The sequence below is a fragment of the Delphinus delphis genome, chromosome 8, assembly GCF_949987515.2.
Source record: "Delphinus delphis chromosome 8, mDelDel1.2, whole genome shotgun sequence".
In the NCBI taxonomy this organism is placed as follows: domain Eukaryota; kingdom Metazoa; phylum Chordata; class Mammalia; order Artiodactyla; family Delphinidae; genus Delphinus; species Delphinus delphis.
In genome coordinates, this window is record NC_082690.1 from 95,690,369 (window position 1) to 95,717,934 (window position 27,566).

Here is a 27,566-nt window from a genome sequence, read left to right on the forward strand (position 1 = left end):
AATCACTGTTTCAATGCTTGGATTATAGCCTCATAGTCCAAGTTGATAGCTAGAGCTCCAGCCATTACATCTGCATTCCAGGCAGCAGGATAGTAGAAGCGCATATATCAGCTGTATTTTTTTTTTAAAGGAATTTTGCCTTTTTAAAAAAAATTTTATTTATTTATTTATTTATTTATGGCTGTGTTGGGTCTTCGTTTCTGTGCCAGGGCTTTCTCTAGTTGCGGCAGGTGGGGGCCACTCCTCATTGCGGTGCGCGGGCCTCTCACTATCGCGGCCTCTCTTGTTGCGGAGCACAGGCTCCAGACGCGCAGGCTCGGTAATTGTGGCTCACGGGGCTAGTCGCTCCGCAGCATGCGGGATCTTCCCAGACCAGGGCTCGAACCTGTGTCCCCTGCATTGGCAGGCAGACTCTCAACCACTGCGCCACCAGGGAAGCCCTATCAGCTGTATTTTAAAGAAGTTTTCAGGAAGATGACACATGACACTTCCACCTACATTCTATTGGCCAGAACTTAGCCAGAGGAGAAGCCAAGAAATGTATTCTGTTATTACAGGTAGCCAGGTATTCGGTTATAATCCAGGGGTTCTGTTACTGTGGATGAAAGGGATAACAGATAATTAACACTCACAGCCTTAGGATCTTCAAAGAAATAAAGTAAGGATAACATCCATTAGGAAGAAAAAGACAGTGAGTTTTTATTTGTTTGTTTGAATTTAAAGCCTCTGCTCTTAGAAGGACACCACCAAAAGAGTGAATAAACAAGCCATAGACTAGGAGAAAATATTTGTAAGACATATGCCTGATAAAGGACTTGTATCCAAAATATATTTTTTAAAAACTCCCAAAACTCAACAATAAGAAAAAGCCCCACTATTTAAAAAATGGGCCAAAGATTTGAACAGACCCTTCACCAGAGAAGACAATGCAGCTGACAAATGAGTGCACAAAAAGATATTCAGTATCATTAGTCATCAGAGAAATGCACATTAAAACCACAATGAGATACTGCTTCATACCTATCAAAATGGCTAAAATGAAAAAGCCTGTTCATACCAAGTATTGGCAAGGATGTGAGTCAACTGGAAATCCCGCACACAGCTGGTGGGCATGTAAAATGGTGCAACCACTTTGGAAAACAGTTTAGCAGTTTCTTAAAAGTTAGACCTATTCTTACCATGTGTCCCAGCAGTTCCACTACTAATTATTTGCCCAAGAGCAATTAAAGCATATGTGTCTATACAAAGATTTATTAGTGATGTCTCTTAGCAGCTTTATTTGTAATGGCCCAAAACTAGACACAACCCAAATGTCCATCAATAAGGAGATTAAAAAAAAAAAAATAGTGGCACATCAAAACAGTGGAATACTACTCACCAATACAGAGAAATAAACTCTGATACACACATCAGTAGGAACAAATCTCAAAATAATTGTGCTGAGTGAAGGAAGGCAGACATGCCTTCCATTTGATTCTACTTGTGTAAAGTCTTGAAAACTGCAAAGTAATTTATGGTGACAGAAAGTAGCTTACTATTTGCCTGTGGACTGGGAAAGGGAGACGTGGAGAGAAGCAGGAGGGAGGGATTACAGGGGCCCTGAAGAAGTTCTTAGGGGTGATGGATATGTTTGTTATCTTGATTGTGATATATACATTTGTCAAAATTTATCAAATGGTATATTATATGTTAATTATACTTCAATAAAGCTGTTAGAAGAAGAAGGAACACAACATTATGAAACAAAAAAGAGGCAGAATAAGAAAAAATGGGTATGAAAAAGAACCGATCAAAAATCCTGGGAATGAAAAATATTCACTGCATTAAAAGTAGTCATTTAAAATGGAAGGAAAAAATAAAATAAAAAGGAAGGCCAGAAAGAAAGGAAAAACCTCAGCAGACAGATAAACTCTGGACCAGACAAAGTCAAAGAGAGAATGAGTGAATTGGAAGAGAGTTCTGAGAAATTTTCTGAGAGCATCACCCAGAAAGATAAAGAGGGAAAATTATGAAAGGGTAGTTGTAAGACATGGAGAATAGATTGGGCTCCTACCATATCTGTTTAATAGAAATTCTGCTGGAAGAGACTGGAGAAAATGACTGAGAAGCTGTACTCAAAAGCACAATAGCTCAGAATTTCCCAGAATTGAAATAAGTCCTTATCAAGTAATGTGCTTGACCAGTAATGAGGAGAATTTTAAAAAGTAAATCTCCATTTCAAAACCACATAGTGAAACTGCAGAAAATCAAGAATACAGGGGAAGTCTTAAAATTTACTATAGACAGATTATGCGTGAAAGAACAACACTAGACTGACAGTAGGTTGCTTAAGCGCCTATGGCAGCCTTTTTGGCAGTCTTTATTTGTTGGAAGAAAATAAAGTTCATCTGTCTAGAATTCCATATCCAGCTGAACTCTGATTCGAAAGTGATGATGAAATAAAGACAATTTTATAGAAGATGAAGGGACCCATTGCAAACCCTGAGGCTCTTGAACATTTGGAGACTGGGGAGAGGAGAAGCCCTCCGAAATCACATATGCCCAGTCACTCAGTGCCAGCCTCTGTCTCCCACAGAAACCATAGAGAGAGGGGAAGGACTGAATTTAGCTGGCGGTGCAACGTGATGCTATTGGAAATGCCGCTTGTTGGCCATGTTGCTGGGTATTCCATCAAGATAGAGGAGGGAGATGGGATTCCTGCCCCAGCTCAGGGGTGAGTCCTGCAGCAGTGGGAGAGCTCGGGAAGGTTCCTTGGGCCCTGGTCTGGAGAGGAGTCCAGAGACACGAGAGCACCCTCGAGGATGCCCATTCGAGACTCTCTCTCTGTCTTCCAGATTGTGGACAAGAACAACCGCTACAAGTCCATTGATGGGTCAGATGAGACTAAAGCCAACTGGATGAGGTGAGTCCTGCTGTCTGCTGATTTCCCGGGAGCCTTGCCCGAACTCTGCCAAGGGAGCATGTTGGGCCTTTAGGGTCTCCAGTGCTAGAGGTCCCTGAAGGCCCCGGGACTGCTCTTTGCAGGGACGTGTCTAGCTCTGGGGGACCAACCCTCCAGCTCCCACAGGCTTCCCTCAGGGGGCTCTGGAGGAGGCCTGTGGCCAGACCAGTCATTTACTGGGACACCCTTGTCAGTGTTTCTGGAAGCCCTAGGCCCCAGGCTCCTGACAGCATTCCCAAGTCGGGGGCGGGAGGGGGGTGGGGAGGCGTGTCCTTGCCACAGGACTGTGACACCTCTCACAGGCAGAGTCCGGCTGGAGGGGTGCAGGAATCATCCCAGTGCAGCCCTCAGCCATTGTTTAAAAGCCCCCCAGAGAAAAGGGCACAGTCTCTAGCTCAGTTTTCGATTGCTAGACTGGTTTTGTCCATTGCTTGGGACAGAGGTTTGCGCCAGAAGGATCCTTCACGGCCAGCCAGAGAGAGCAGGGGACGGGTCCAGGGTCACCCAGAGGCGGCCGAGCTGAGCTCGGGACCGAGGGCACTCCTCTGGGTTCTGTGCTGCTGGCCTGTGTGGTGTGCTGGGGGGCCCTGCCTGGTGGGGTCAGCCAGCAGTGTGGGAGGCCGGGCTTGCCTCATCGTCTCCTTGGTGGCCTCTCTCTGGGATTCAGGAGCTGTGACGGGGGTTAGGAGCTGGGTTGGGAGGGAAGGGAGGCCTCAGAGGGCTGGACCCAGGGGCAGAACCGTGCCGTGGATCAGGCCCACTGTCGGTGTTTGTGCAGTTCTGTGCCCCGTGGGGCTGGGGGCTGGGGGCTGGGAGGTTGAGGAGATTGTGCTTGGAGGGAGGGCAGTTAGGGCCTCGCTAAGAGGGAGATTGCTGGATTTAAACCCTGAGACGTGCCAAGCAAATGAGGAGAAATGGGTTTGAGGTGGGGAGGCCATGGTAAGCTCTCCAGCCCCCTTCCCCGGCGCCCCACTGCCCACATGGGCTCCCACCTGAGGCCCGCTGGTGTGTGGCCTGCAGTTTGCACTGTCCGGGGCACTTAAGGATTCACCCTCTTATTTGTCGGGGCCACTGTCCTCATCGTCATTTAACAGGTGCAGAAGCAGAGGCACCGAGGGACAGGCGGGCCCCAGCCTTGTGCTGTGGGGACAGGCACCCCCTCCCCAGCCCCCTTTCACAGCATCAGGTCAGCCATGCCCTGAAAGTGGCTCCAAGAAGGTGGACGGGCACCTCTGCTCTCTTCTTCTCCGCGACCGCCGGGTGCAGGTCAGCTTAGCACATGCAACTCACCACCCATTCCTGAGCACCTGTGGCGAGTCAGAGCCTGTACTGGGCGCCCTAGATGGGTGGGCCCAGCCCTGCCCCCCTGGCCCTCCCAGGACTCACACCTTCCGCCGTGGAAATTGCTTTTTCTAATAAGGCTGTTTGATGGAGGCATGGACAATGCGCTGGGAGGGCTCAGATGAAAGCAGGGGTGGGGAGGGCCTTTGAGCTGGGCCTTCAAAGGGGCTGGGCTTTCATTTGAGGACATTGTGAGCAAAGACTCAGAAGTGGGAAGTGGGGGCCAGGTGTCGGGCAGGTCGTCAGATGGGCTGCATGGCCCAGACCCCTGGCCTGTAGCTCCGGTGTGGCTCTAGGCAAGCAAAGGAGAGTGTGTTTGAGTGAAGTCTGGGTCAGACCTTTCTGCACTGAAGCTTTGGCCGGGACAGGGCTTTACGGTAACCGCAAAGAAGGGGTTTCATCATCTGTACGAACTGAGTGGACATCTAGCACCCAGCGATTCTGACTTAATCAGGCTGGGGCTGAGCCCAGGACATTGGTCATTTTTAAAGCTCTCCAGAGTGATTACGATGCGCCGCTGGTGTTGAGAACCACTGCTCTGTTCTGATCTCCATGCTACAGTGCTAAACTGAGGCCCAGAGCAGGGCAGGGTCTTACTCAAGATCATGCAGTCAGTCAGTAGCAGAACATCTCTGAGCGTCTAGGCCGGTGTTGCTTCTGCTTGTACACAAGGGACCAGGCACAGCATGGCTTCCTGGGCCTTGTGTGGGGTGGCTTCAGCTACTGCTATCTTGCTGGCCTGGGATCTATCCTGTTCCTGCTCTAAGACCCATTCTGATCCAGGGTGGCGCCAGGGTTGTCGCAGATGGTGGGCCCTCGTCTCATTGGAGATTCAAGGAGTAGGTTGGGTTTGGGTGTATGGTTTGTTGCCAGGGAGATGGCCTTCTGGTGGTAGTTGGAGTGAGGGGGAAGCCAGTTCATCCTGGGAACCCTCCTTTCCCCTTCAGGTAAGGCTTCCATTTGTACAGCTCCTCCTAACTTTCAGACACTTTCACTAGCACTGTCACAGCGTAGGCTCTCGCAGATGATCGAATGGAGTTGGTTAACCTCCTCAAACCCGAAGCGGTAGGCCAGGCAGAGAACGGGCGCCCGCGTGATGAGCGTGGGTGCTCTGCCTTCATGAAATCAGTGGCCAACAGCCACAGGCTCTCTTGTCCCCGGGAGGCATTGGCAGCGCCTTGAGACATTTTTGGTTGTCACACCTCTGCAGGTAGATGCTTCTGGTTTCTGTCGAGCAGAAGCCAAGGATGCTGATGAAGATCCTGCATTGTCCAGGATGCCCCCTCCCCCACCAACAAAGAATTTCCTGATCCCACATGGTGAGATTAGGAAGCCCTTCCTGGCAGGTCTTGGAGGTGGTACTGGGGGAAATGGGGTTTGCACAGGAGACTCAGCCTCTCATCCAAAGTCTGTCTGAGTGCAAGGCCCAGGCCCCAGCCCCGGGCCCTGCCACTGTCTTGGCCAGGTGACAGAGTCTCGGACTCCTTCTCCTGCCTCCTGGGCTGTGATATTCTGGGGGGGAGGTGAAGGCTGAAGGATCTCTGTGCCCTTGCGTCTTGCTGTGGCTTCGGCACCTGCCAGAGGAGTGAACCAGGCTCCCTCCATAGCCTAGGTTCTTCTCTTGGATGGACCTTTGGGACCTTGGGCATGAGTTAAAGAGTGGACAGAACCACACTGTGGAGATACGGAGCTGCAGAGCCAACGTAGGTGCCAGGCCAGAGGGGTCAGGGCTGTGCTGTGCCCATGCCCGGGGCCCCTGGCTGCTCTGTGCAGATGGAAGCCGAGGTCATTCCTGGTCTCCATCAAAGTGGAACCTGTCTCCCGATGGGTGCTCATGGGGTCCTCACATTCTACCCATGAGCTGCCCAAAAGCACAGCAGCCCGCCCCCAGAGGAGCTGCTGCCAGCCAGCGCTCCAGTGGGAGGGGAGCCTGTACACACCCAGAGGTGGGGGCTGGGGAGCCTGGGAAGGGGAAGAGCCGCAGGACAGAACAGGCTTTCTGTGGCCACGCCCTAATCATGGGCATCACCAGCGAGGCCACACCCCATGGAAGCCCACTGTAAATAGTCTCACTGCGTAAAGGTCTTCCTCCAAGCCACCGGGGTCTATGGCGCTAGGTAAAGATCGCTTTGTAGAGGCAATGGCCTCACCCTAACCCCAGTAAGGATCCTTTATTCCCGTTCAGGGCTTTAAAGCTCTTTCACATCGCTGTGCTTTTGCCTCCTTAGTAACAAGCCCCTAGGTTGGTGCAGTTGTTACTCGGGTTCCGGATGGAGTGAGTGGGACCAGGAGAGGCTGCTGAGCGGCCATGGCTCTCACAGCTAGTCAGAGGCGAGGCAGGGCCTGAAACTGAAGGCGTCCGGCTCCGTCCAGCACTCCCATCGAGTACGCCGCATCTCCTCCTGCCCTCCAAGGAGCAGTGGAAGGGGCCTGTCGCTAGGAAGAGGGTGTGGTGGTGGTGAGCGGGCGAGGGCGCCCAGGTGCCTCCTGGCTCCCCGGCTGGGGGCCGGCAATTAGGAAGGAGGAGGCCTTCCGCGTTGACGGTCATTTACCCAATTGTGCTTTGTGGGATATTCAACCCAAGGAACGTGGTGCCCCTGGCTGAGCGTAAGAGGAAGCCCAAGTTCTCCAAGGAGGAGCTGGACATTCTGGTCACGGAGGTGACCCACCACGAAGCGGTTCTCTTTGGGAGGGAGACCATGCGGCTGTCCCATGCCGACAGGGACAAGATTTGGGAAGGCATAGCTCGGAAAATCACCTCCGTCAGCCAGGTCCCCCGCTCCGTCAAGGACATTAAGCACAGATGGGATGACATGAAACGGAGGACCAAGGACAAGCTGGCCTTCATGCAGAAGTCCCTGTCGGGCCCAGGGGCCGGGGGCCGGGCCCCCGCCATCGTGCTCACTGCCCACGAGAGGGCCATCGAGTCAGCGCTGCTCACAGCCCGGTCCGGGCGCGGCTTCCCCAGGGTGGAACTGGATGGTACCGACAGCCCTTCGACCAGCTGTGAGTACCACCCGCCTCCCCTCCCCGGGCTGCCCCTGCCTGTTCCCCACCCACTCCTGGCGGAGTCCCCTGCACCCGCCTTCTTTCTCCTGTCCCTCTGCCTCGCCCAGTCTTTCCGTCCTTCCCTCCCTCCCCCACTTCTGTCCTCTCTACCTCTTTCCCTTCACTCATTCGAGAATATTTCCTGAACACCATGCCGGGAGTTGCGCTGGGAGCCGGGAAGACAGAGATGGGCATAAAACCTACCCTAGGGCTTCCCTGGTGGCGCAGTGGTTGAGAGTCCGCCTGCCGATGCAGGGGACACGGGTTCGTGCCCCGGTCCGGGAAGATCCCACATGCCGCAGAGCGGCTGGGCCCGTGAGCCATGGCCGCTGGGCCTGCGTGTCTGGAGCCTGTGCTCCGCAACGGGAGAGGCCACAGCAGTGAGAGGCCCGCGTACCGCAAAAAAAAAACAACAAACCTACCCTGCCCCTGCTCTTGGGACGTTCCTTAAACTCGTGAGAATAAACACACTTTAATTAAATAATTGCGCAAGGAAATTTGAAAGAAGGCATGAAGGACAAATACAGGAGGTACTGAGAGCAGGGCTGACTACTTGGGTGTGCGGCCCGTCGCTCTCAAGGCCGGAGCTGGGCTGACTGCTCCTCGGTTGCCTTCCTGAAACTCAGACTAGTTTCTGAACGAGGCGCCCGCATTTTCGTGTTGCATTCGACCCTGCAGATTATGTAGCGGCCCGTCTGAGCGCAGGAGCGGTGGACTGGCCATCCACCGAGGCTGGGGAAGGCTCCCGGGAATGACAGTTGAACTGAGACCAAGGGTGAGGAAGAGTTAAGCCTGCCGGTACGCGTGGGCCGTGGGGCGCAGCGCAGGGGAGGGGAGGGCCTCGCAGGCAGAACAGCATGTACGAGGCCCCGAGGCCCTGCATCAGGAAGGCGCTTGGCACGTTCCAGGAACAGAGAGGAGCCAGGGAAGCCCCGTGTAGCAGGCGAGGGGGAGGGGCGCGAGAGGAAGCCAGCCAAGTCCCAGGCCCCGAAAGCTCAGTCCTTTCTGTCTGTGTATTCCGAGTGTCTTTATTTCTGTGTTATTTCCACACTCCCCTCCGCGGTGCCACTCTGCCTTCTCTCCTCTCTGCACTCTGCCTCTTTCTTCCCACCAACGCCCCCCACAAACCCCCGCCCCAGGGCTCTTACTAGGACCCCCTCTCTGTGCTCTGGGTCCCCTCTGCATGGCCCCCTCCACCCCTCTGCTCCCCAGCACTCGTCTCCCTCTTTCCCCTCTGCTTCCTGTGTCTCAGGATGAACTTGGATGCCAAGGGTTGGGGGGTGTGGAATCTCCTGGCCTACACGGGGCGTCCTTTGGGGCTGTAGTGCTTATCGGGGCTCACCAGAAGGGGGAGCACTCGAGGCCCTTCCCTGCTGGGGCTGCACCCCCTTCAGCTGTGCTTCTGCACAGACCTGCCCCCCACTCGCAGCCCGCGGTCCCAGCTGGAGGCTGTCTGGCTTGTGAGAGACCAGTGGGGCAGCAGGGCTCCAGGAACACCAGCCCTCGGGAAGATGGTTCACAAAGACCCAGCCTCCCCTCCCCAGGCCCCTTGCCGCAGGGAGCTTGCTAATTTCCTGTCTGGCCGGGGCTCCTGACAGGTGGCCGTTCGGAGTCAGATATTGAGAACTAGGAAAGAAGGAGGAGATCATCCGGTCCTTCCATGTTGTCCAGATGAGGTAGTTAAGCTCCAGACACAGAGGTGGTCTCAGAGCCTGATTCAGAATGAGGACTTGAACCTGGGTCTGCCAGCTCCCGCTGAATCAGTGTATCCGGGAGTTTCAGGATGATGCTACCTAATTATGAGAAAAGGGAGAAGGCTAGCATCTGGTGAAGTCTGTTCCTTAAATTCTGTCTTGCTCATCCTTCCGTCTCCCCGAGACCACAGGTAATGAGGTTACCAAATGTGACCTGAACTGGGTAGGGGGCCCAGGACCCCTCCACCGCAGGCTGGTCCAGGCCTCCTTTTCCCAGCTGCTACGGCACTTGGCTAGGGGCTGGGTAGAATGAGGCCCTGAAAGGGAGGGAGCAGCATCACGGCAGCCCGTCCCACTTCTTTCAACCCTGCCCTTCCAGAATGGGTGTCTGCCAAGTGGGGGTCATGAGGCACTAGGCTCTCTTGCTGTGCTGGCCCAAGTGAGATGCCGGGACCCTTCGGAGGCATGCGGCTCAGGGCAACGGGAATCTGTCTGTCTTCCTGTCACCTCCCCTGGGGTGGTTCTGAATTCAGCCCCCCAGGTACAGGCAGGGAGGTGTGCCTGTCAGGAGGGTCAGCCTGTATACTTTTCGCTCTTGCTGTGGGAACCAGCTCACGAGAGAGCCGCCGAGACCCGCGTGTGCAGGGCTGGGCCCCTCCCTGTAGCAGTCTGTCTGATGGTCCCTGTGTGCCGTCAGGTGCTCCAGGTAGAAGGGGTGTGTCTGCTCGGGTAGCCTGCCTTGGGGCGCTGAGAGGACGGCAGGGCTGGTCGCCCAGGTAGATCTGCTCTGCATCATCTGGGCTTGTCTGTCCCAGAGCCATCCCTTCCCTTCCTTCTCCAGCCTGTCAGCTTCCCCCTCTATGACCTAAAGCTGCAGATTCCAGCAGGCCCACAAGGTGGCCCCAAGCAGCTCAGAAATGGCCGCATGGAGGCGGGAACTCAGGGCGGCCAAGAGCATCATAGTACCTTTTGGCAGGTGTCGCTCTTCGAGCTTCGCAGAGTGCCTTTCTGTCTGTCCTCCTGTGTAGTCTTAACAACCCTGCTAGGTGGGCAAGTGGTCGGGGAGGTAGGCAGAGCAGTTGTTACCTTTGCTTTGCAGAAACTGAGCCGCAGAGAGAGGAAGTGAGCCCTTGGGTCGACGTGCCATCCCTGGGGCTGGGGTCCCACTAGAAAGTTGCTGTTCCTGTACAAGGAAGGGGACCTGGGGACCTGGGCACTGTTCATGCTCACCTGTCTCCCCAGGCGTGCCTGGCCCAAGCACCTCAGGGATCTAGGGAGCAGGTGCTTCTCTACGGGTTGGGGGGGGGGCAGGTGCCGAACGAGGCTGAGGGGTAGCAGGGTGGGGGGAGGCTAGGTAACTTTGGGGGGTGCGTCCGAGCCCAGGGCTGCCTTCTTTCTCGCAGTTGTAATCAATTGCCCTTCTTTGTTTTTTTGTCCCCCAAGATGATGAAGATGAGGAGACGCCCGGGCCCTCGAGGCAGCCCCTCCGGGGGCCCCTGCAGCCGTCGCCAGAGGAAGAGGCCTGCCTGGCCAGGCCCGCCCTGCTCCTCTCTTCTTCCTCCTCTGACCAGTCCGAGACAGTGGGCCGCAAGCCCGAGGCCCTGCCCCGGCCCTCGCCTCAGGCCCAGGCCACCTGCAGGGCCCCTCGGCCACACACCGGCCCACCCAGCACAGGCCTAGACTGGCAGCTGTTCCACACCCACACCCAGCAGACTGAGGTGTTTCGGCAGTTCTGCCAGGAGCTGGTGACCGTGCACCGGGACATGGCAAGTGGCATGCAGGCCATCGGCCAGGCCATGGCCGAGCTGACCAGCCGTGTCAGCCAGATGTGCCAGACGCTGACAGAGATCCGGGATGGGGTCCAGGCATCTCAGCGGGGGCCTGACGGGGCAGCGCCCGCAGGCTCCACCCCCCGGGCCGAGGCTCCCCCAGCGGAGCCCCCAGAGGCGCCCCCAGCGCCGGCCCACGCACGGACTACCAGGTCTCGGAAGAGGAAGCACAGTTTGTAAGCCGGCCAGTCTGCGCTGGGAGGAAGAGAGATGGAGGAGGGGTGTCTGGCCCTGAGACAGGGGCCAGTCTCTTGTGTCCAGGATCGAAGACCCTTGTAGGGTGTTGGGGGGACTGTCATCTCCTCACTGCGTACAGGTTGGCTGCCCTGGGCTCAGCCCTACTCCCTCATCTTTGGCAGGTGCTCAAGATGCAGGAGAAGCTGCCTGCCTGATGCTTGCTTGGCCTGAGGGTCGGCCTCCTCCTGGTCTGCACCCCACAGCAGCAGGCCTTGCAGGGAAAGGGGGAGCGAGAGTGGGGGGCATCCAAATGGAATCCCGCTCTCCGTCCTCAGGGCTGCCGCATCAGCCTCCCCGGCCCTGAGGCTGCTGCTTTCGAGGAGGGTGAGGCCTGAGAATGGGCAAGCAGAGCTCAGCCCTTCCAGGAGGGCTCTGTCCTCCCCTCCCCCAGGGCTCTGAGCCCCGGCGGGTGGCGCCCCAGCCTTGGCCTTCCGCTTGCCCTCGCTCGTGTGCTCAGCTGCCATGCTTGCCTTTTGTGGGGCCGGGAGAAGAGGGGGGTGGCGTCGGAGGAAGGGGAAGACTACCTGGCATTCTCAGAGCACTGTATGTTTCTCCCTGCGCTCGCAGACGTGTGATCTCAGTGGGTCCTCAGGACAGTGCGCGAGGCAGCCGCGTCGGGTACTGTGATCAACTTTATCACCATCGTCATCTGCATTTCATACACATGAAACAGTAGTCGGTCGCGGGGCCAGGACTGGAAGCCAGGTCTGTGGACTTTTCCAGCTCCCCTGTCAGAGACCAGATGTGGGACTTGGGAGGGGGGTTGCTCCTGCCCCTGCCCAGCTCTTCGGGGTTTCAGTGGGAGGCCACAGCAGCGTTCAGGGCGCGAGTCCACCCCACCCCGCCCCGGCACGAAGGCTGGCAGCCAGTGGCTGGGGAGAAGTAGGGCCTAGGTCTCGGGATCCAGAAGGCGACCCCTCCTCTGGCCCCTCCCAAGCCCAGCAGGGCTCCTGTCCCGTTCCAGGTCCCAGCATGCCTTGCCTCTGCTTGCTTGGGCTGCGTATGCATTAGCTACACACATCTCGAAGCTTCGTGTTTGGGTTTGGAGTGTGGGGAGAGAGCCCGGTTCTTAGAGTTAGGGCGGGAGGCGGGGAGTGGCGGATGCAAGCTCAGCTCTGACGTGGGTGCAGCTCAGCTGTGTGTCCTCTTTGCTCCCTGGCCTGAGGCTGACTCATATCCCAACCCTCCATCCTGCCACACCTGCCCCCTAGAGCCAGAGTTGGGTGGGGGCTGGGAGGACTGCTATGCCCAGGGCCTGCTGCCGCCATTCCTGGAGTCCTGCTTCTCACCCCAGCCCAAGCTTAGCCCCGTGGCGGGAGAATGGAGGGCAACTGCAACGTCCCTGTGTCCTGGGCTCCTTCTCCCAGCCTGTGGTTCTCTGGGGGTTCCTGCTCCCCCTGTCCGACAGCCCGATGGCTTGACTATTGCCTGGCATTGCCTTGCCCTCCGATGCTGGAATCAAAGATTGCCTTCCCAAGTATTTTTGTTAAGATGGCAATAAAAAGAAATTGATCTCACACTTGGAACACACCCGGTCTCCAGGATCTTTCTTTGGTGTATATTCTCTTTCTTCGCTTCCTGTGGAAACCTCGAGGCCCCCGAAGCAGGGGTTAGATGACCGAGGAGAAGTGTGTTGCTGAGGGAGACTCAAGTGCCCCTGGTACTTCCCAGATCTCATCAGCTCTCAGATGCCCTGTGTTCAGCACCCTTAGAGGAAAGGAAAGGAAAGGAACTGATGGGCCGAGGTGGACAAAGCATCCACGTATGAAACCGTTTCACTATATTTAATTTCTCTGCAAATCGAAAGTGAGATGTCGCTCAATGAATTCTACCTTTTTTTCCCTAAAGGTATGTCAGGGGTCCTGGGGAAAAACCCCACCATTTCTGGCAGGAGACTGCAGAAGGGTCAGGGGCTGTCCACTTGCCAGGGTACTTCAGGGACCACCCTGAGGCACTCACTTTTTTTTTGGTCACCTCCCCCACTGATCTGGGTATCTGACTGTCACAGGTAAGGCCCTGCCCACCTAGAGTTGAGGCTTCTCAAAGTAATTGAAATGGCTTCCTCTGGCTCCCCTTGAGAGTCTCCTCAGCAGGAAAGGGACCCCTGATCCGTGCATTGCCCTGGCTTGCTTCCAGTCACAGGGAGAGGTTCTCCCAGGCAGGAAATACCCATGTCCTGACCAGGGATCCATCCACTTTCTGGAAGATTCCAGCCTGCTTTAACCAGACCTGGGAATCCAGGTCATCCTCTGCCATTCTTGACCAAAAAGCATGGTCGTGGAAATCAAGATTTTCCAATCTCCAGGAGATACAGAGGTTCTGTGAAACCGGGCCTAGGGTCTTTCCCACCAAGGTCAGGGTACTAAGCAGTGACTGGCTGGCCTCTCCCTCTGGTCCTGGGGAGGGAAAGGGGCCAAGTTGAAAGCAAAGGGGACAGAGAGATGAAGAGACTTGTCAACTTCAGATGGAAAAGATTTCAGTTTCTTTTTCTTGGCTTCAGTGGGGCTAGCACGTCAAACAGGAAGGTGAAACTGGAGCCGGTGGATGGAAATGCATGGGCAGCCAATTTCAGCTTAAGATGGGGACATCCGCCACTAAGAGTCTGAGGCCTCCAGCCATGCCAAGGGCTGGCTGCGTGGTGTTCTGTTAGAGTCCGGGTGACCGTCTAGTGGGTGGATGCATGACCCAAAGACCTTCCCAGCCCAGAGACCTCAATGCATGTGAAAATACAGAGCCCAGCCTCTTCTTGGTCAGTCTTTCCTCATCTCTGCCTCAGTGACTGGGGCAGCTTCCTTTCCATCGGAGGCATAGCCACTGAGTGAGGGTGTCTGAGCCCGGCCTTTGTCTATCCCTTCCAACAAAACGGACGCCCCTTGGGTTATTTTCCTCTCTTGAGTTGGAACTGATAGCCATTTCCTGGCCCAGCTAGAAAATATGGTGCACTGGATAAGACACAGTGGATGAGGTCTGAAAAGTGTTGTCTTCGTGCTTATCTAGCCAATACCCAAAGTCAGCAAAGAGTTTGGAATAAAAACAATCCATTATCATCGTGAAAGTTTCAGTCCAGAGCCGCCCCTCCACCGCCACTCCCCGCCCACCCCCTCGATTGCTTCAAAGGATCTGATTCGAAAAGCTATCAAATAAGCACCAGTGTTTACAGACCAGCCTGTGCTATGCATCTTCCATCCCCCTTCTGACATACTCTGTGCCTTCCCTCCAATGAAGTAGTGACCTGGAAACTACTTCAAATAGAAAGATTTTTCACTCCCTGGAAGCCTTCTGTTCCGGGAAGGGCTCTTGTTCACCCGCAGCCGTGTAATGGGACAGGCAGGCCTCCTCATACAGGGACTGTTGTGTGGGAACAGGATTCTTGGAGTGGATCAAGCCATTGGGTGTTACTGCAAAATACTTACAATGGGGAGACCTGACTAGAAGTAATTGGGGTTGGGACGTAGCTGGCTCCATTTAGCTTTACCTCAAAAATGATGTAGCGTAAACATCTTCTCAGGGAGAGCGGATTGTTACGATTCACTGAGAGTTGCCATATGTATCTTATTGCAAATGCCAACTTGCAGAACAACCCAGTACAACTGGATGCTGAACCAGTTTTGATCTTTGAAGATACTTCGTGATCCATACAAAGATTTGGAGCTCTCTTCCTAAATATTTCTAAAAATTTTATTGAAGTCTAGTTGATTTATAGTGTTGTGTTCATTTCTGCTGTACAGCAAAAGTGATTCAGTTATACAGATATACATTCTTTTTCATATTCTTTTCCATTACCGTTTATCACAGGATATTGAATATAGTTCCCTGTGCTCTACAGGAGGACCTCTATTCCTAAATATTGATTCTTGCTGGGTAGGAAAACACCAGAAGTTGGAAGGGGAGATTGACTTGAATCTTTCTAAACCTTCTGACGTCCTCACCAAGTTGCTCTTTGGAATACATCCCTGATAGTTACGTGTTTCTCATCTACCTTTTCTCTCTTTAAGTTGAGTGCCAGAGAAAACAATTCTAGCTTTTAGAGCCTGACAGCTGTTTAGAGACTGAAAAAAGAAAAGACTGTATTCTTCTTTCCTTGTGCTCTATGATTTAAGTGATTCTTGTTAGAAAAAACATGAGTGATGGTTTGCCTTCTGTGTCTGGGAATAGCAAAGTTTGGATCTAACTCAGTTCCATGCTGTGCTCACCACTAGGTCAATTCCCAGACTCTTGCTGAACTGGGGACTAGAAAATAGTTTGCACATTCAGAAGAAATCTCACGTATGAAGAAAAGGCAGACTTCCGCCGTTGGAGAGTTGAGATTGTATGTGAGGGGCACTATGCCTGGGGTACCACAAATGTAGATTCCCAATGCTGCTGGCCACCACGACCGTCACCACTGCTACCCTGTACTGCAATTGGCGTTGGTGTATGTCTTTTCCTTTTTTAGGGGGTGAGGGAGAGGGAGTAACAGTAATAATTGCTTATGAGGAAGACTTGGAAAGTACAGAAAATTACAAAGAAGTAGAACCATGTATAATGGATAATCACTGTTAAAACAGTGGTGTGTTTCCTTCAAGCAGTTTACCCAGGCTTGTTTGTAAAGCATGATTAGAACCATAATATAAATAGCTTTGAGTCCTGTTGTTCCCACTCTGCCTTATATCAGGACCATTTTTCCATGTCATGAAAGATTCTTTGAAAACATTTTTCTGTAGATGGGTAACATTCCTTTGTACAAATATACCATGGTTTATTCAGTTGTTTCTCTAGTATCAGAAGTTTAGATGTTCTAGCTTTTGCTGCATTATAAACAGTGGAACAGTCAGCGTGGCGGTATGCATTTTGCATTCTTGTTCCACACCTTAACGTTCTGGTGTTCTTTTTTAAATTCTACAAATATTGTGGAAAAACCCAAATGAAATAAAATTTACCATTTTAACCATTTTTAAGTGTAAAGTTCAGTGGTATTCAGTACATTCACACTGTTGGGCAACCATGACCATTATCCCTCCCCATAACCCTTTCCATCTTCCCCAACTGAAGCTCTGTTCCCATTCAACGCTAGCTCCCTATTCCCCCCTCCCCCATCCCCTGGCAACCACCATCCTACTTTCTGTCTCTGTGAATTTGACTACTCATATAAGTGGGATCCTGTAGTATTTGTTGTTTTATGACTGGCTTATTTCACTTGGTATGTGTCGTCAAGGATCATTCATGTTGTAGCGTGGGTCAGAGTTTCCTTCCTATTTATGGCTGACTAATATCCCATTGGGTGTATATTACCACATCTTATTTATCCATTCATCCATCAGTTGACACTTGGGTTGCTTCCACCTTTGACTATTGTGAATAATGCTGCTGTGAACGTGAATGAACAAATACTTGTTCGAGTCCCTGTTGCCAAGTCGTTTCCCAAAGTGTCGTGCCAGCTTATGCTCCACCCTTAGTATGGGAGACCCTAGTCTTGCCACCTTTACCAATACAGAGCTTGCAATGTAAAAAAGTTCTCTGTGCCAACAAGACAATGTGCTGCTTTGTGCCTCTTTTCTTATTAGTGATGCTGAATCCTTTCATTTGTTCATTATCCATTTGGATTTATTTCTGTGAATTATTGTTTCCCTTGGACTGCTCCAAGTACAGTTCTTTGGGCTGTGCCAGTCGCACAGACTTTGATTTCTTCCCTGGCTTTTGAGACAAATCATAGCATAAGGAAAAGAAGTTTGTTTTTGACTACAAATTTCCTAGGCACTTGGATACCACAGAACCCTAAAACTCCAAATAATTTCCTCTTGCCTGTTTGATCTGTACATCTCCACCTCTCTACAGATATTGCATCATCTCACCTTTTGGAGGCGAGTGAGGTGGCAGGTTGGATATGGGAAATGTCATTTCAGGGAGGATGGGTGAGGTCCATAGATTCTGAGGGTCTGACAGAACTTTAAAGGTTATCTGGGCATTGCTGAGTTGGTGCTTTACATGCCCACATAGGAGCTGTGAGTTCTAGTGAGAAAAACATGGACCTCAATGCTCAATCTCCCATTTATTAGCTGTGTGACCTTAGGCAAGTCACTTAGCCTCTCTGAGCCTCAGTTTCCTTACCTTCAAATGACCTGGATTAACCTGTGGTTGCTCACATCTCCTTGCCTTTCCCTACCTCCCCTGTCCCCACTGGACCCTCTATTTGTAAAGATTTTGGTCTTCAGCATTTGTTAATTGATCTCGTGGGCACCCTTTTCACATAGGCTTTGTGACATTCTGAGGACAGTTCAAGGATCTCGCCCTTACCACCATCAGAGGCCTGCGGGTATCTGGGGATGCCTGCGGTTAAAAGTTAGGGAAGAACGGTTTTCCAATCACCTGTATATCTGGTATTGAACCTCGTATTTACCAGAACCTAGGAGGTAGGAAGGGCAGGTGTCATTTCCAGTCCCAGAAAACAGAGATTCTTAGAGGTTCAAAGGCTTGCTTGAAGTCCACAGAACAGTGAGACAAGGGACTGGCTCCAGCTGGAGTGCCTTTCCTCGGCAGGGAAGCCGCTCTGTAGACTTTTGCAGATACTCACACGCTCATAGGCGGCTAGCCGCTAGCACCTGCCCGGCACCGCGCCTGGTACCGGCAGGCACTCGCCGAAGAGTGGCCCGCGCGTTCTTACCTGTCCCCCTCGCCCCCAGGTACGTGGTCATCTCCCGGGAGGAGAGGGAGCAGAACCTGCTGGCGTTCCAGCACAGCGAGTGCATCTACTTTCGGGCGTGCCGGGACATCCGGCCCGGGGAGCGGCTGCGGGTCTGGTACAGCGAAGACTACATGAAGCGCCTGCACAGCATGTCCCAAGAGACCATCCACCGCAACCTGGCCAGAGGTGAGTGCCCACACCCAAGGGAGGGCCACGCCCACTGCCAAGCCCCAGGGGAGGCCAGAAATGCTTCTCTAGGAGCTTCCTAGGAAAACCGATGGGAAATACAGTACACCAGCAATGGGGAGACCCAGAGGGACTCAGGGGAACTGATGGGCTAGGTAGGAGCAGCCGCTCTTGCACCGCTCGTGGCCACCCGGTGTGTCCCCTCCCTCAGACATGGTCAGAAGCCCTTTAATAAACGTTTCAGAGGATCAGGGAGAGAGACAATTCTCCAATGCCAAGCATATAAGTTTAATCAAAATTGATTCTGTTTCCCCGACTCAAATTGATGGAAGGATGTTGTGAACTGCCACTGGCTCAATAATAGGTGACATTTGCTAAGTACTTAGTACGTGCTAAGCAGGTTTTCTATGGTGTCCCGTGTAATCGCTCTAGTAGCACCTGCCCGATAAGTGCCCAGTGAGAGTTAGATGGTCATCTACGTAACACATTAGAACGTCTGTCTTGACCATCGTAAGCCCTCAGCTGTGAACTTTAATACTAATGATAGCATGTGGGTTATTGTCCCCACCTTACAAATGTAGAAACCGAGCATCAGATAAATACAGTGACTCCCCCAGAATCCCATGGCGAGCAGGGGCAGAGCTAGGTTCCCAACCCACATCTGTCTGAGTCCAGGGTCTAAGCTCTAACCTACAGTGTTAGAAGGCCTCCCAGACAAAACTAGTTTCTTCCCTGCTTCCTCCTGGTCTCATTCCTGGCAGTCCTAATGATATGCCGTGAAAGAACAATCTCTGTTAGGAGAAGAAGATTGGAGGGAGGTGGGTGGTGGCCTGGTGGGTGGGTATCCATCCAGGCTCCATTTAACTGAGTCATTTGAAAGTGGTTTAAAATACTCCCCAGCTCCTAGGCCTTTCTTACCTCTTTACTCCATCCTCAGCCATGCCAGGGCAAACGGGTGAGCCCAAGGTCCTTTTTCCAGCAGGACCTTCCTTACACTAAAACCACATATCCAAAGACCCAGAGTCCATCTGGTCCCGGGAACCAAGCCTATACCCAAGCCCCACCATATCATGTTTCTGACCAATCTACGTATTGGAAGTAAAGCTTCATTTAGAGCATGAGGGGAAGAGATGAAAAGGGGGTAAGAGTGACCCATTGGAAGTAAGCTGTCTTCAAAACCAAAACAGAGCAAAGCGAATTGTGGACATTGAGTGCACAACTGCTGCCTGACTTGGTAAAAGGTATCTGGTGATTGGATGAGCAGTGAAAGGAGACCCAATAGATACCCTCATCTCTTGTTTTCTTTGGAGCTGGGTGTTAGGCACGTACATGCCGATTATACTTGGGAAGGCATGTGTCTGTGACATGATTGCCGTGGTTTCCACTTGACTTCTGGAGATGCCACGTAAAAAAGTGTCTGATGCATAGTACATCCTCCATAAATCTTGGTTGAATGGATAAAAGAAGAAATGAATGAAGACCACCAAGAAATCTCCAAAAGAAGCATATCACCAGAAGAAGAGAAAACCAAGAGAAGTCATATCCGAGGACATGGGTTCCATCCCTTGGCCATGATCTTCTTGAATTCTTCTGGATTTGTAATGTCCTTTCTTCCTCGTGTCTACTCCAGAGCACCTCAAGCTGCTTCATCCTCAGAGAGCCCTGAGACCCAAGGGGAGTGCTCAGAGAAGGGCATCAGCTTTCGGGGGTGGTTCAAAGGAGCGTGGCAGACAGACTTGAAATGAGATAAACCAAGATGTGTGAAGATACAGGAGGAAGGAGTGTCTATTCCTGGCCAGGCTGAGAAGTAGGAAACACGAAGGAAACTGGAAGCCACCCATGGGGCAGGGCCAGAGCAGAGGGTGGACTTGGCCGTAAAGCCCTTGGGAAGCAGCCGTGGAGCTCAGTGGCCTTTAGACGTGTGTCCCTGTAGCCTGTAGCTTCGGCAGGCTCTGACACGGTTAGTGGTGGCTTAGATCTGTGTGCCAGTTCTGCTCTGTAGGGGGCGCTCCCCACGCTCAACCACTCAAGGTCTTACGTGGGAGGAGGCTTCTTTGGAATTGGAGGCTGGAGCCTTGGTGAAGTCCAGAGCATGACTTATGAGCTCTTATTAAGTAGAGACATTGATTGGAGCCCAGAACTGCTTCCTGAAGAGTATAAATTATTCCTCTGTGGTTATCTTTTAAGGATAGGATGCATCTAATACATGTATTCAAAGAATTTACGTTTTTTGTCTACTTTGGGTCATTGATTTTCTTTGTGGTGTTTCCCTCATGTTTTATGGAGGCTTTAGAATCAACTTCATAATGCTTAAAGATTTTTTTTGACCCATAGATTTTTCCGGGAGCCTTGAGCCCAAAGAAATCGCCTGCTCATCCTAGGAAATTTGAATAACCTTGTCCTTGAGTACAGATGCATGAGGAATCCCCGGTGATGCGTATCCTGGACCTCCTGAGATCCTCAGCTACTTGCTGCCTGATTGGTCCATGAGAAAGTGAAAGGGTGGCCTTTCACTTTCAGAGATTCTGATGGGCAAGTGTCTGATCTGTAAGGCGAACGAGTTGCATCTTTGAAAAGTTCTCTTCACCTCCACCCTCAGATGTTATAGAAACAAGGCTGCGGGGAGCCGCCTGAGCTCAAGAGCCTTGGAGCCTTCAGGAGATAAGGTCGTTCCTTAGGTGTTCGTGTGAGGACAGAAAAGGACCATCCTGAATAGGCTGCTCCCTTCTGTGCTGTGACCTGTGGGAAACCTGGAGTCATACACGGGCCAGGGTCCATCACCCTATGCCAGCTGTGGGATGCCAAGGCTTGGTCACAGCACGGGACATCTGGATTGCACATGGAGAGCCCTTGGCCTTCACTCGGAGGCCTTGAGCAAACGCAGCTCTCAGAAGCCTAATGACAACATATATTCAGGTCAAGACGTTGGTCAGAGTCACATCTCCCAGGGCCCCGCCCCTGATCTAGGAAGCCTTTGAGAGTTCTAGCTCCATAGACGGCTGTCAGGACCTTCTGAGGGTCCCTCTTAGCATCTGTCGCCCCAGGCAGCATCTATACATCTATAGCAATTTATGCAACTGTGTTGGCCATTTTGAAAAATCAGGCTAACATTTGCTGGGGTGTTCACCAAGGTCTTTGACGTCATTTACATGATAGAAATAGAAAAGGAAATGTCCTTAGAATTGTCAGGTAAGGACACACAGCTACTGTAGTTTGAGCGTGTGTTGGGTCCGCGTGGGCGTGTCGTGCTTTATCGTGCTGGGGGGCTGCCATCTTGGAGCTCACAGCCGCTGTTGGTATGCCCGACTTCCCTTTTCTTCCTGCCTCGGTCATCCGTGAGAGCCACAGAGGTTCAGGCCGTGCTTCCTCACATAATCCAAGGCTTCCGGTTCCTGGGAGAATTAGAAAGGACGGTTGCTATAAGGCAGACTTTGCCCTAACAGGGCTGTCTCCCAGGAGTCAGGGAGGAGGGAGGAGTGGGCCTCAGTGTTTCGTGTGTACCTTTTACCAAGTCAAAGCAGCCATCTTCCGATTGCTGGGACTGGAGGAGCAGCCTGGAGGGGTGGGGACTCCACATGCACTTAGCTGAGCTATGGTACCACCCACCTGGCTAATCACGTGGGATACCATCTTCTAGGACGACAGGATGGCCAGTTCCTTAACTTTCAACTCCCTGCCCCTATAGCGTTTGCTCAACTTATAAACATAGAGCTTCTACACATAAAGCTCCATGGAAACAGTCTCTTTAAAAAGAGTTCTTCCCACTTTTTCGGGTCCTTTGACTCTAGACCCCGCGGTCCATTGAGTAACCCACCTCCCTTTTTGCCACATCTGCTCCATTAGGCCAGACCCAGAGGGATGTGTCAAGCGACTTCCTGAGAGGAGCGCTTCGTTTTCTGTTGGTTTCTCCTCTTTGGGGCTTTTCCCCACTTCCTCACACCCTGGTTTTCCTTCCTAGGAGAGAAGAAGTTGCAGAGGGAGAAGTCTGAGCAGGCTCTGGATAACCCAGAAGACCTGAGGGGTCCCCTGCAGCTCCCTGTGTTGAGACAGGGCAAAAGTCCCTACAAGCGTGGCTTTGATGAGGGGGACGTGCACCCCCAGGCCAAGAAGAAGAAAATCGACCTCATTTTCAAGGATGTGTTGGAGGCCTCACTGGAATCTGCAAAGGTAGAAGCCCACCAGCTGGCACTGAGCACCTCGCTGGTCATCAGGAAGGTCCCCAAGTACCAGAACGACGCCTACAGTCAGTGTGCAATGACTGTGTCACATGGCGTGCAAAATGTCACCCGGACCCAGGGAGAAGGAGACTGGAAGATCCCCCAAGGGGTTTCCAAGGAGGCAGGCCCACTGGAGGATGAAGAGGAGGAGCCTTCGTCGTTCAAGGCCGACAGTCCCGCCGAGGCCTCCCTTGCATCCGACCCTCACGAGCTGCCCACCACCTCCTTTTGCCCTAACTGTATTCGCCTAAAGAAGAAGGTCCGGGAACTCCAGGCCGAACTAGACATGCTTAAGTCTGGCACGCTTCCTGAGCCCCCCACCTTGCCAGCACAGGTACTGGAGCTCCCCGAATTCTCAGACCCCGCAGGTAAGTTGGTGTGGATGAGACTGTTGTCAGAGGGAAGAGCACGTGGTGGGCAGTGTGGAGGGGGGCCTGGCGCTCCCCAGGGGAGCCACCTTTGGGGAGACCTGGGGCGTGGAGCTCGGAGATGGGTACCGGCCGCAGCGCACGCCCTCGGGTGCCTCCGACGGGCCGCCTTACAGCTCGGGTGGGGCTTTGGGTCTTGCCCTTGTATCCTCCTCGTCAATAAAGGAAGTTCTGCTGCAGGAGGGGTGTGTGCTGTGTTCTTGACCCCTTGCCTTTCTCCAGTGTCTTACCCCAAAGCCCAACTTCCAAACCCAATCTTCCTCTCTCCCAGTCTCAGGCAGGCTGTCCCGTGGGGGAGAGCCCCCGGCCTTACCGACGGGGATACAGGGCATTTAGTTGCCTTCGCTGCTTTCTGTTGGCTGCCTGCATCTTTTAGGGATGCTCAACCACAAGGAGGTTTTCTCAGTACGCACCTGCAGCTGAGTTAGAGAGTTACCTAGCACTTCCTATTTTAACCGCACCCCCTAGCTCAGAATGAGGTGTTTCAGATGTTCAAAGCACGCATCTTAACTACACTGCATTCTGATCCCGAAATCACTTGGGGCCCGAGCTCCCTTCATTTGAGGGCAGCGCGCCTTCCCCTGGCCGCCTTGGTGGTGGGACGCGTCCCACGTCCTGTCCTTGCTGTGTACCACTATGGAACCTCTGACGTGCTCTGTTGCGCCAGCAGCTCTGCCCTCCTAGTTGTGCTGTTCGGCTGATACAGAACATTTAAGTTCCTTGAGCACCTACTCGTGGAAGGTGAGGGCAGGCAGCCTGGAGCGCGGTGGCCCCCGGGGCTAATGCACAGAGAGGGTGAGACATGCATGGACGACAGGAGTGCTTCTAAATGAATTCCAGGTTGGGATTCAGTCTGTCATAGGGATCGGCTCCTGTTTCACAGAATGCGACACCTACCTTTTGGGCCCTATCTCCTTCATTTTGGAAATGTCCGTGTTCTTTCCAGCAGGTGTAACTGTTTCTTTCCCATTTGTCTTCCAGCCTCAGAGAGCATGGTCTCCGGCCCTGCCATCATGGAGGACGACGACCAGGAGGTCGATTCGGCAGACGAATCCGTCTCCAACGATATGATGACGGCCACCGATGAGCCCTCCAAGATGTCGTCGGCCACCGGGCGCCGAATCCGGCGCTTCAAGCAGGAGTGGCTGAAGAAATTCTGGTTCCTGCGGTACTCCCCGACCCTCAACGAGATGTGGTGTCACGTCTGCCGCCAGTACACGGTGCAGTCCTCCCGCACCTCGGCCTTCATCATCGGCTCCAAGCAGTTCAAGATTCACACCATCAAGCTGCACAGCCAGAGCAACCTGCACAAGAAGTGTCTGCAGCTCTACAAGCTCCGCATGCACCCCGAGAAGACGGAGGAGATGTGTCGCAACATGACCCTGCTCTTCAACACCGCCTACCACCTGGCCCTGGAGGGCAGGCCCTACCTGGACTTCCGGCCCCTGGCCGAGCTGCTGCGGAAGTGCGAGCTCAAGGTGGTGGACCAGTACATGAACGAGGGAGACTGTCAGATCCTCATCCACCACATCGCCCGGGCGCTGCGCGAAGACCTGGTGGAGCGCATCCGCCAGTCCCCCTGCCTCAGCATCATCCTGGACGGACAGAGCGACGACCTGCTGGCTGACACGGTGGCGGTCTACGTCCAATACACCAGCAGCGACGGGCCCCCGGCCACGGAGTTCCTGTCCCTGCAGGAGCTGGGGTTCTCCAGCACAGAGAGCTATCTGCAGGCGCTTGACCGGGCCTTTTCCGCCTTGGGCATTCGGCTGCAGGATGAGAAGCCCACCGTGGGCTTGGGCATAGACGGGGCCAACGTCACGGCCAGCCTGCGGGCCAGCATGTTCATGACGATACGCAAGACGCTGCCCTGGCTGCTGTGCCTGCCCTTCATGGTACACCGGCCCCACCTGGAGATCCTGGATGCCATCAGTGGGAAGGAGCTCCCCTGCCTGGAGGAGCTGGAGAACAACCTGAAGCAGCTGCTGAGCTTCTACCGTTACTCGCCACGCCTCCTGTGCGAGCTGCGGTCCACGGCGTCCACCCTCTGCGAGGAGACGGAGTTCCTGGGGGACATCCGGGCTGTGAGGTGGATCATCGGAGAGCAGAACGTCCTCAATGCCCTCATCAAGGACTACCTGGAGGTGGTGGCCCACCTCAAGGATGTCAGCAGCCAGACCCAGAGGGCAGACGCCTCGGCCATCGCACTGGCCCTGCTGCAGTTCCTCATGGACTACCAGTCCATCAAGCTCGTCTACTTCCTCCTGGACGTGATCGCCGTGCTGTCGCGCCTGGCCTACGTCTTCCAGGGCGAGTACCTCCTGGTGTCCCAGGTGGACGACAAGCTCGAGGAGGCCATCCAGGAGATCAGCCGGCTGGCCGACTCTCCGGGGGAGTACCTGCAGGAGTTCGAGGAGAACTTCCGGGAGAGCTTCAACGGGATCTCCGTGAAGAACCTCAGGGTGGCCGAAGCCAAGTTCCAGTCCATCCGGGAGAAGATCTGCCAGAAGACCCAAGTGATCCTGGCTCAGCGGTTCGATTCCCGCAGCCGGATCTTCGTGAAGGCCTGCCAGGTGTTTGACCTGGCCGCCTGGCCCAGGAACAGCGAGGAGCTCATGAGCTACGGCAAGGAGGACATGGTGCAGATCTTTGATCACCTGGAGGCCATCCCCACCTTTTCCCGGGATGTCTGCAGGGAAGGGCTGGACCCCCGGGGGAGTCTGCTGATGGAGTGGCGGGAACTCAAGGCTGATTACTACACCAAAAACGGCTTCAAGGACCTGATCGGCCACATCTGCAAATACAAGCAGAGGTTTCCACTCTTGAACAAGATCATCCAGGTCATCAAAGTCCTCCCCACCTCCACCGCTTGCTGCGAGAAAGGCCGAAACGCCCTGCAGCGAGTCCGCAAAAACCACCGCTCCCGCCTGACCCTGGAGCAGCTCAGCGACCTGTTGACCATCGCTGTCAACGGCCCCCCGATCGCCAACTTTGATGCCAAGCGAGCCCTGGACAGCTGGTTCGAGGAGAAGTCTGGCAACAGTTACACACTGTCGGCCGAGGTCCTCAGCAGGATGTCTGCGCTGGAACAGAAGCCAGTGCTTCAGACCGTGGACCATGGGTCAGAGTTTTACCCGGATATTTAGGGAGCCGGATCGCAGAGTTCACTAAGCTGTTGAATATTTTTTTAACCTATACTCATAAGCTTTGATACATTATATAAATATATATTATATTATATATATATATATACATATATATATATATATATATATAAACCCACACTGAAAAAATGTTAAAAACCAAGGTGACACGTCCACCAGAAGCTACTGGGAAAGGAATAATGTCAGAAACTGACTCTCGTCTACAAAATTTGGCAGCTGCAACACACGTGGAAACTCATTTTCTCTCACAGAAGCATGTGCTGGGGCCACACGTGCTCCCACCTCACAGTCAACCAACCGCATAAGCTAAAATGACGGGTCTGTCATCACCTTAGGTAGCTCATTCTGTTTCTGTTCTCGTTCGGGGGTTGAGGGGTTTGGGTTTGGGTGTATGTTCTTGCCTTCTTTTTTTTCTTGTTTGGTTTCATGAGGGGGGTTTCTTGGCCTCTTCATTGACCGGCTGGTCCAGCTGAATCCGATCTCTCATTTGGGAGAGGGTGGGCTGTGTATCTGGATCGGGGTATTTGACTTTTCCCTCTCCCACCCAACTTCAGCTTGAGAGATTTTCATTCATTTCCTGACCAGCGTTCCTTCACTGTCTCGAAACAAAAGCGTCGGTCAGACTGTGACACCCACCACTCCCTACCCGTGTCGCTTGTCCTGTCCCTTGTCTGTTGAATCCCTCCTTCCAGACCCCTGGATCCTAAACATTTTCCCTGTTATACTGAAGGCAAAATCGCCTTACACCGAGCTTGAAATCCCGGGGACGGGGTGGGGGTGGGGCGTGAGCGCCTTGCCTTCCTGTTTGACCTGGTGTGGGATAACATAATATAATTCCATTCAGATCCAGGGACTATGGGGGGAATGAAGAGCCAAAAAGTCTATACCCCAGCAGGGCAGCAATTTTTGGCTAAAAACAAGTAAAATGAAAAGTATGTAATCAATTTACATGAATTATTTATACTCTGTCTTTATAATCATATAATGTGTTTGGGGGTATTTTATTTTCCCTTTAATAATCAAGAAATGCCTGCTAGAGTTCGGTGGCAGGAGATGTCAATGCAAGTTGTGCCCTGGGTTATGCGTAACTCCGATGAGAGTCTCTAGAGATTGGGTCCTTTTGCAGTAAGGCTGATGACGAGCCCTGCAGCCTGGCAGGAAGGTAGTGGGAAAGTAGGTAATGCATCTATGCCGGCGAACGCTTCCTTTTTTGAACAGGGTAGAGACGTCCTAAAAGAAAGGAATACACAAGAGGTAAGACAGGACTCTCAAGGCATCAGCCTACACACACACACGCACACGCACACGCACACACACACACACACCCCCCCCGAGATATAAGCTTTAGAAATAGCCACTCGCCTACTCCCTGAGGCAAGTAGTGGTTTAATCTAGAGGAGTCTTGATCAATGCTCTTTTGTTCATTTAATTACCAGTATACCTCGCAAGGGAGTTTTTTAAAAAATGTGCGTGAGCTGTTAAAAACTTCTGTCCATGTTTCCACATCTGATGTATGCATATCTGATATGCAGAGATCCTGCATCGTGGGTGCAGGTTATACTGGGGGGAGAGAGGAAGAGCTGCATTGTCTGTGGTCTGTCGGGAGCCATCCCTCTCAGTTGGCAGAGGGTGGGCAAAGGACGGTGTGATCTGGCCACAGGCATGGCTCCAGCGTCCCCCACCTGCTCGGCTCAGACGTTAGGAAACTGTGGTGGCTTCCTTCCTTCTTGGTTTATCTTGTCTCCGAGGGCTCATGCCACCGTTGAGAACCGGAGTGGAACTGTCATCAACACTGAACATGTCACCCCCTCCTTCCTTGT

At 53.1% G+C, this 27,566-nt stretch overlaps 1 protein-coding gene across 2 annotated transcripts in view; it reads left to right on the top strand.

Annotated features, from left to right (window-relative positions):
• The window catches only part of PRDM11 (PR/SET domain 11), an 82,622-nt gene extending 56,894 nt beyond the window's left edge, over positions 1-25,728 (top strand). The window contains exons 5-8 of one of the 2 annotated variants that reach the window (XM_060018762.1): positions 2,835-2,902; positions 17,750-17,937; positions 21,896-22,522; positions 23,564-25,728. In XM_060018762.1, coding sequence (XP_059874745.1) covers positions 2,835-2,902; positions 17,750-17,937; positions 21,896-22,522; positions 23,564-25,728 — 3,048 coding nt within the window. Of the gene's footprint in view, positions 1-2,834; positions 2,903-6,866; positions 7,289-10,467; positions 12,654-17,749; positions 17,938-21,895; positions 22,523-23,563 lie in introns of those variants that run through there. The other variant, XM_060018763.1, reaches the window with a different exon arrangement.
• The last annotated feature ends 1,838 nt before the right edge of the window (positions 25,729-27,566 follow it).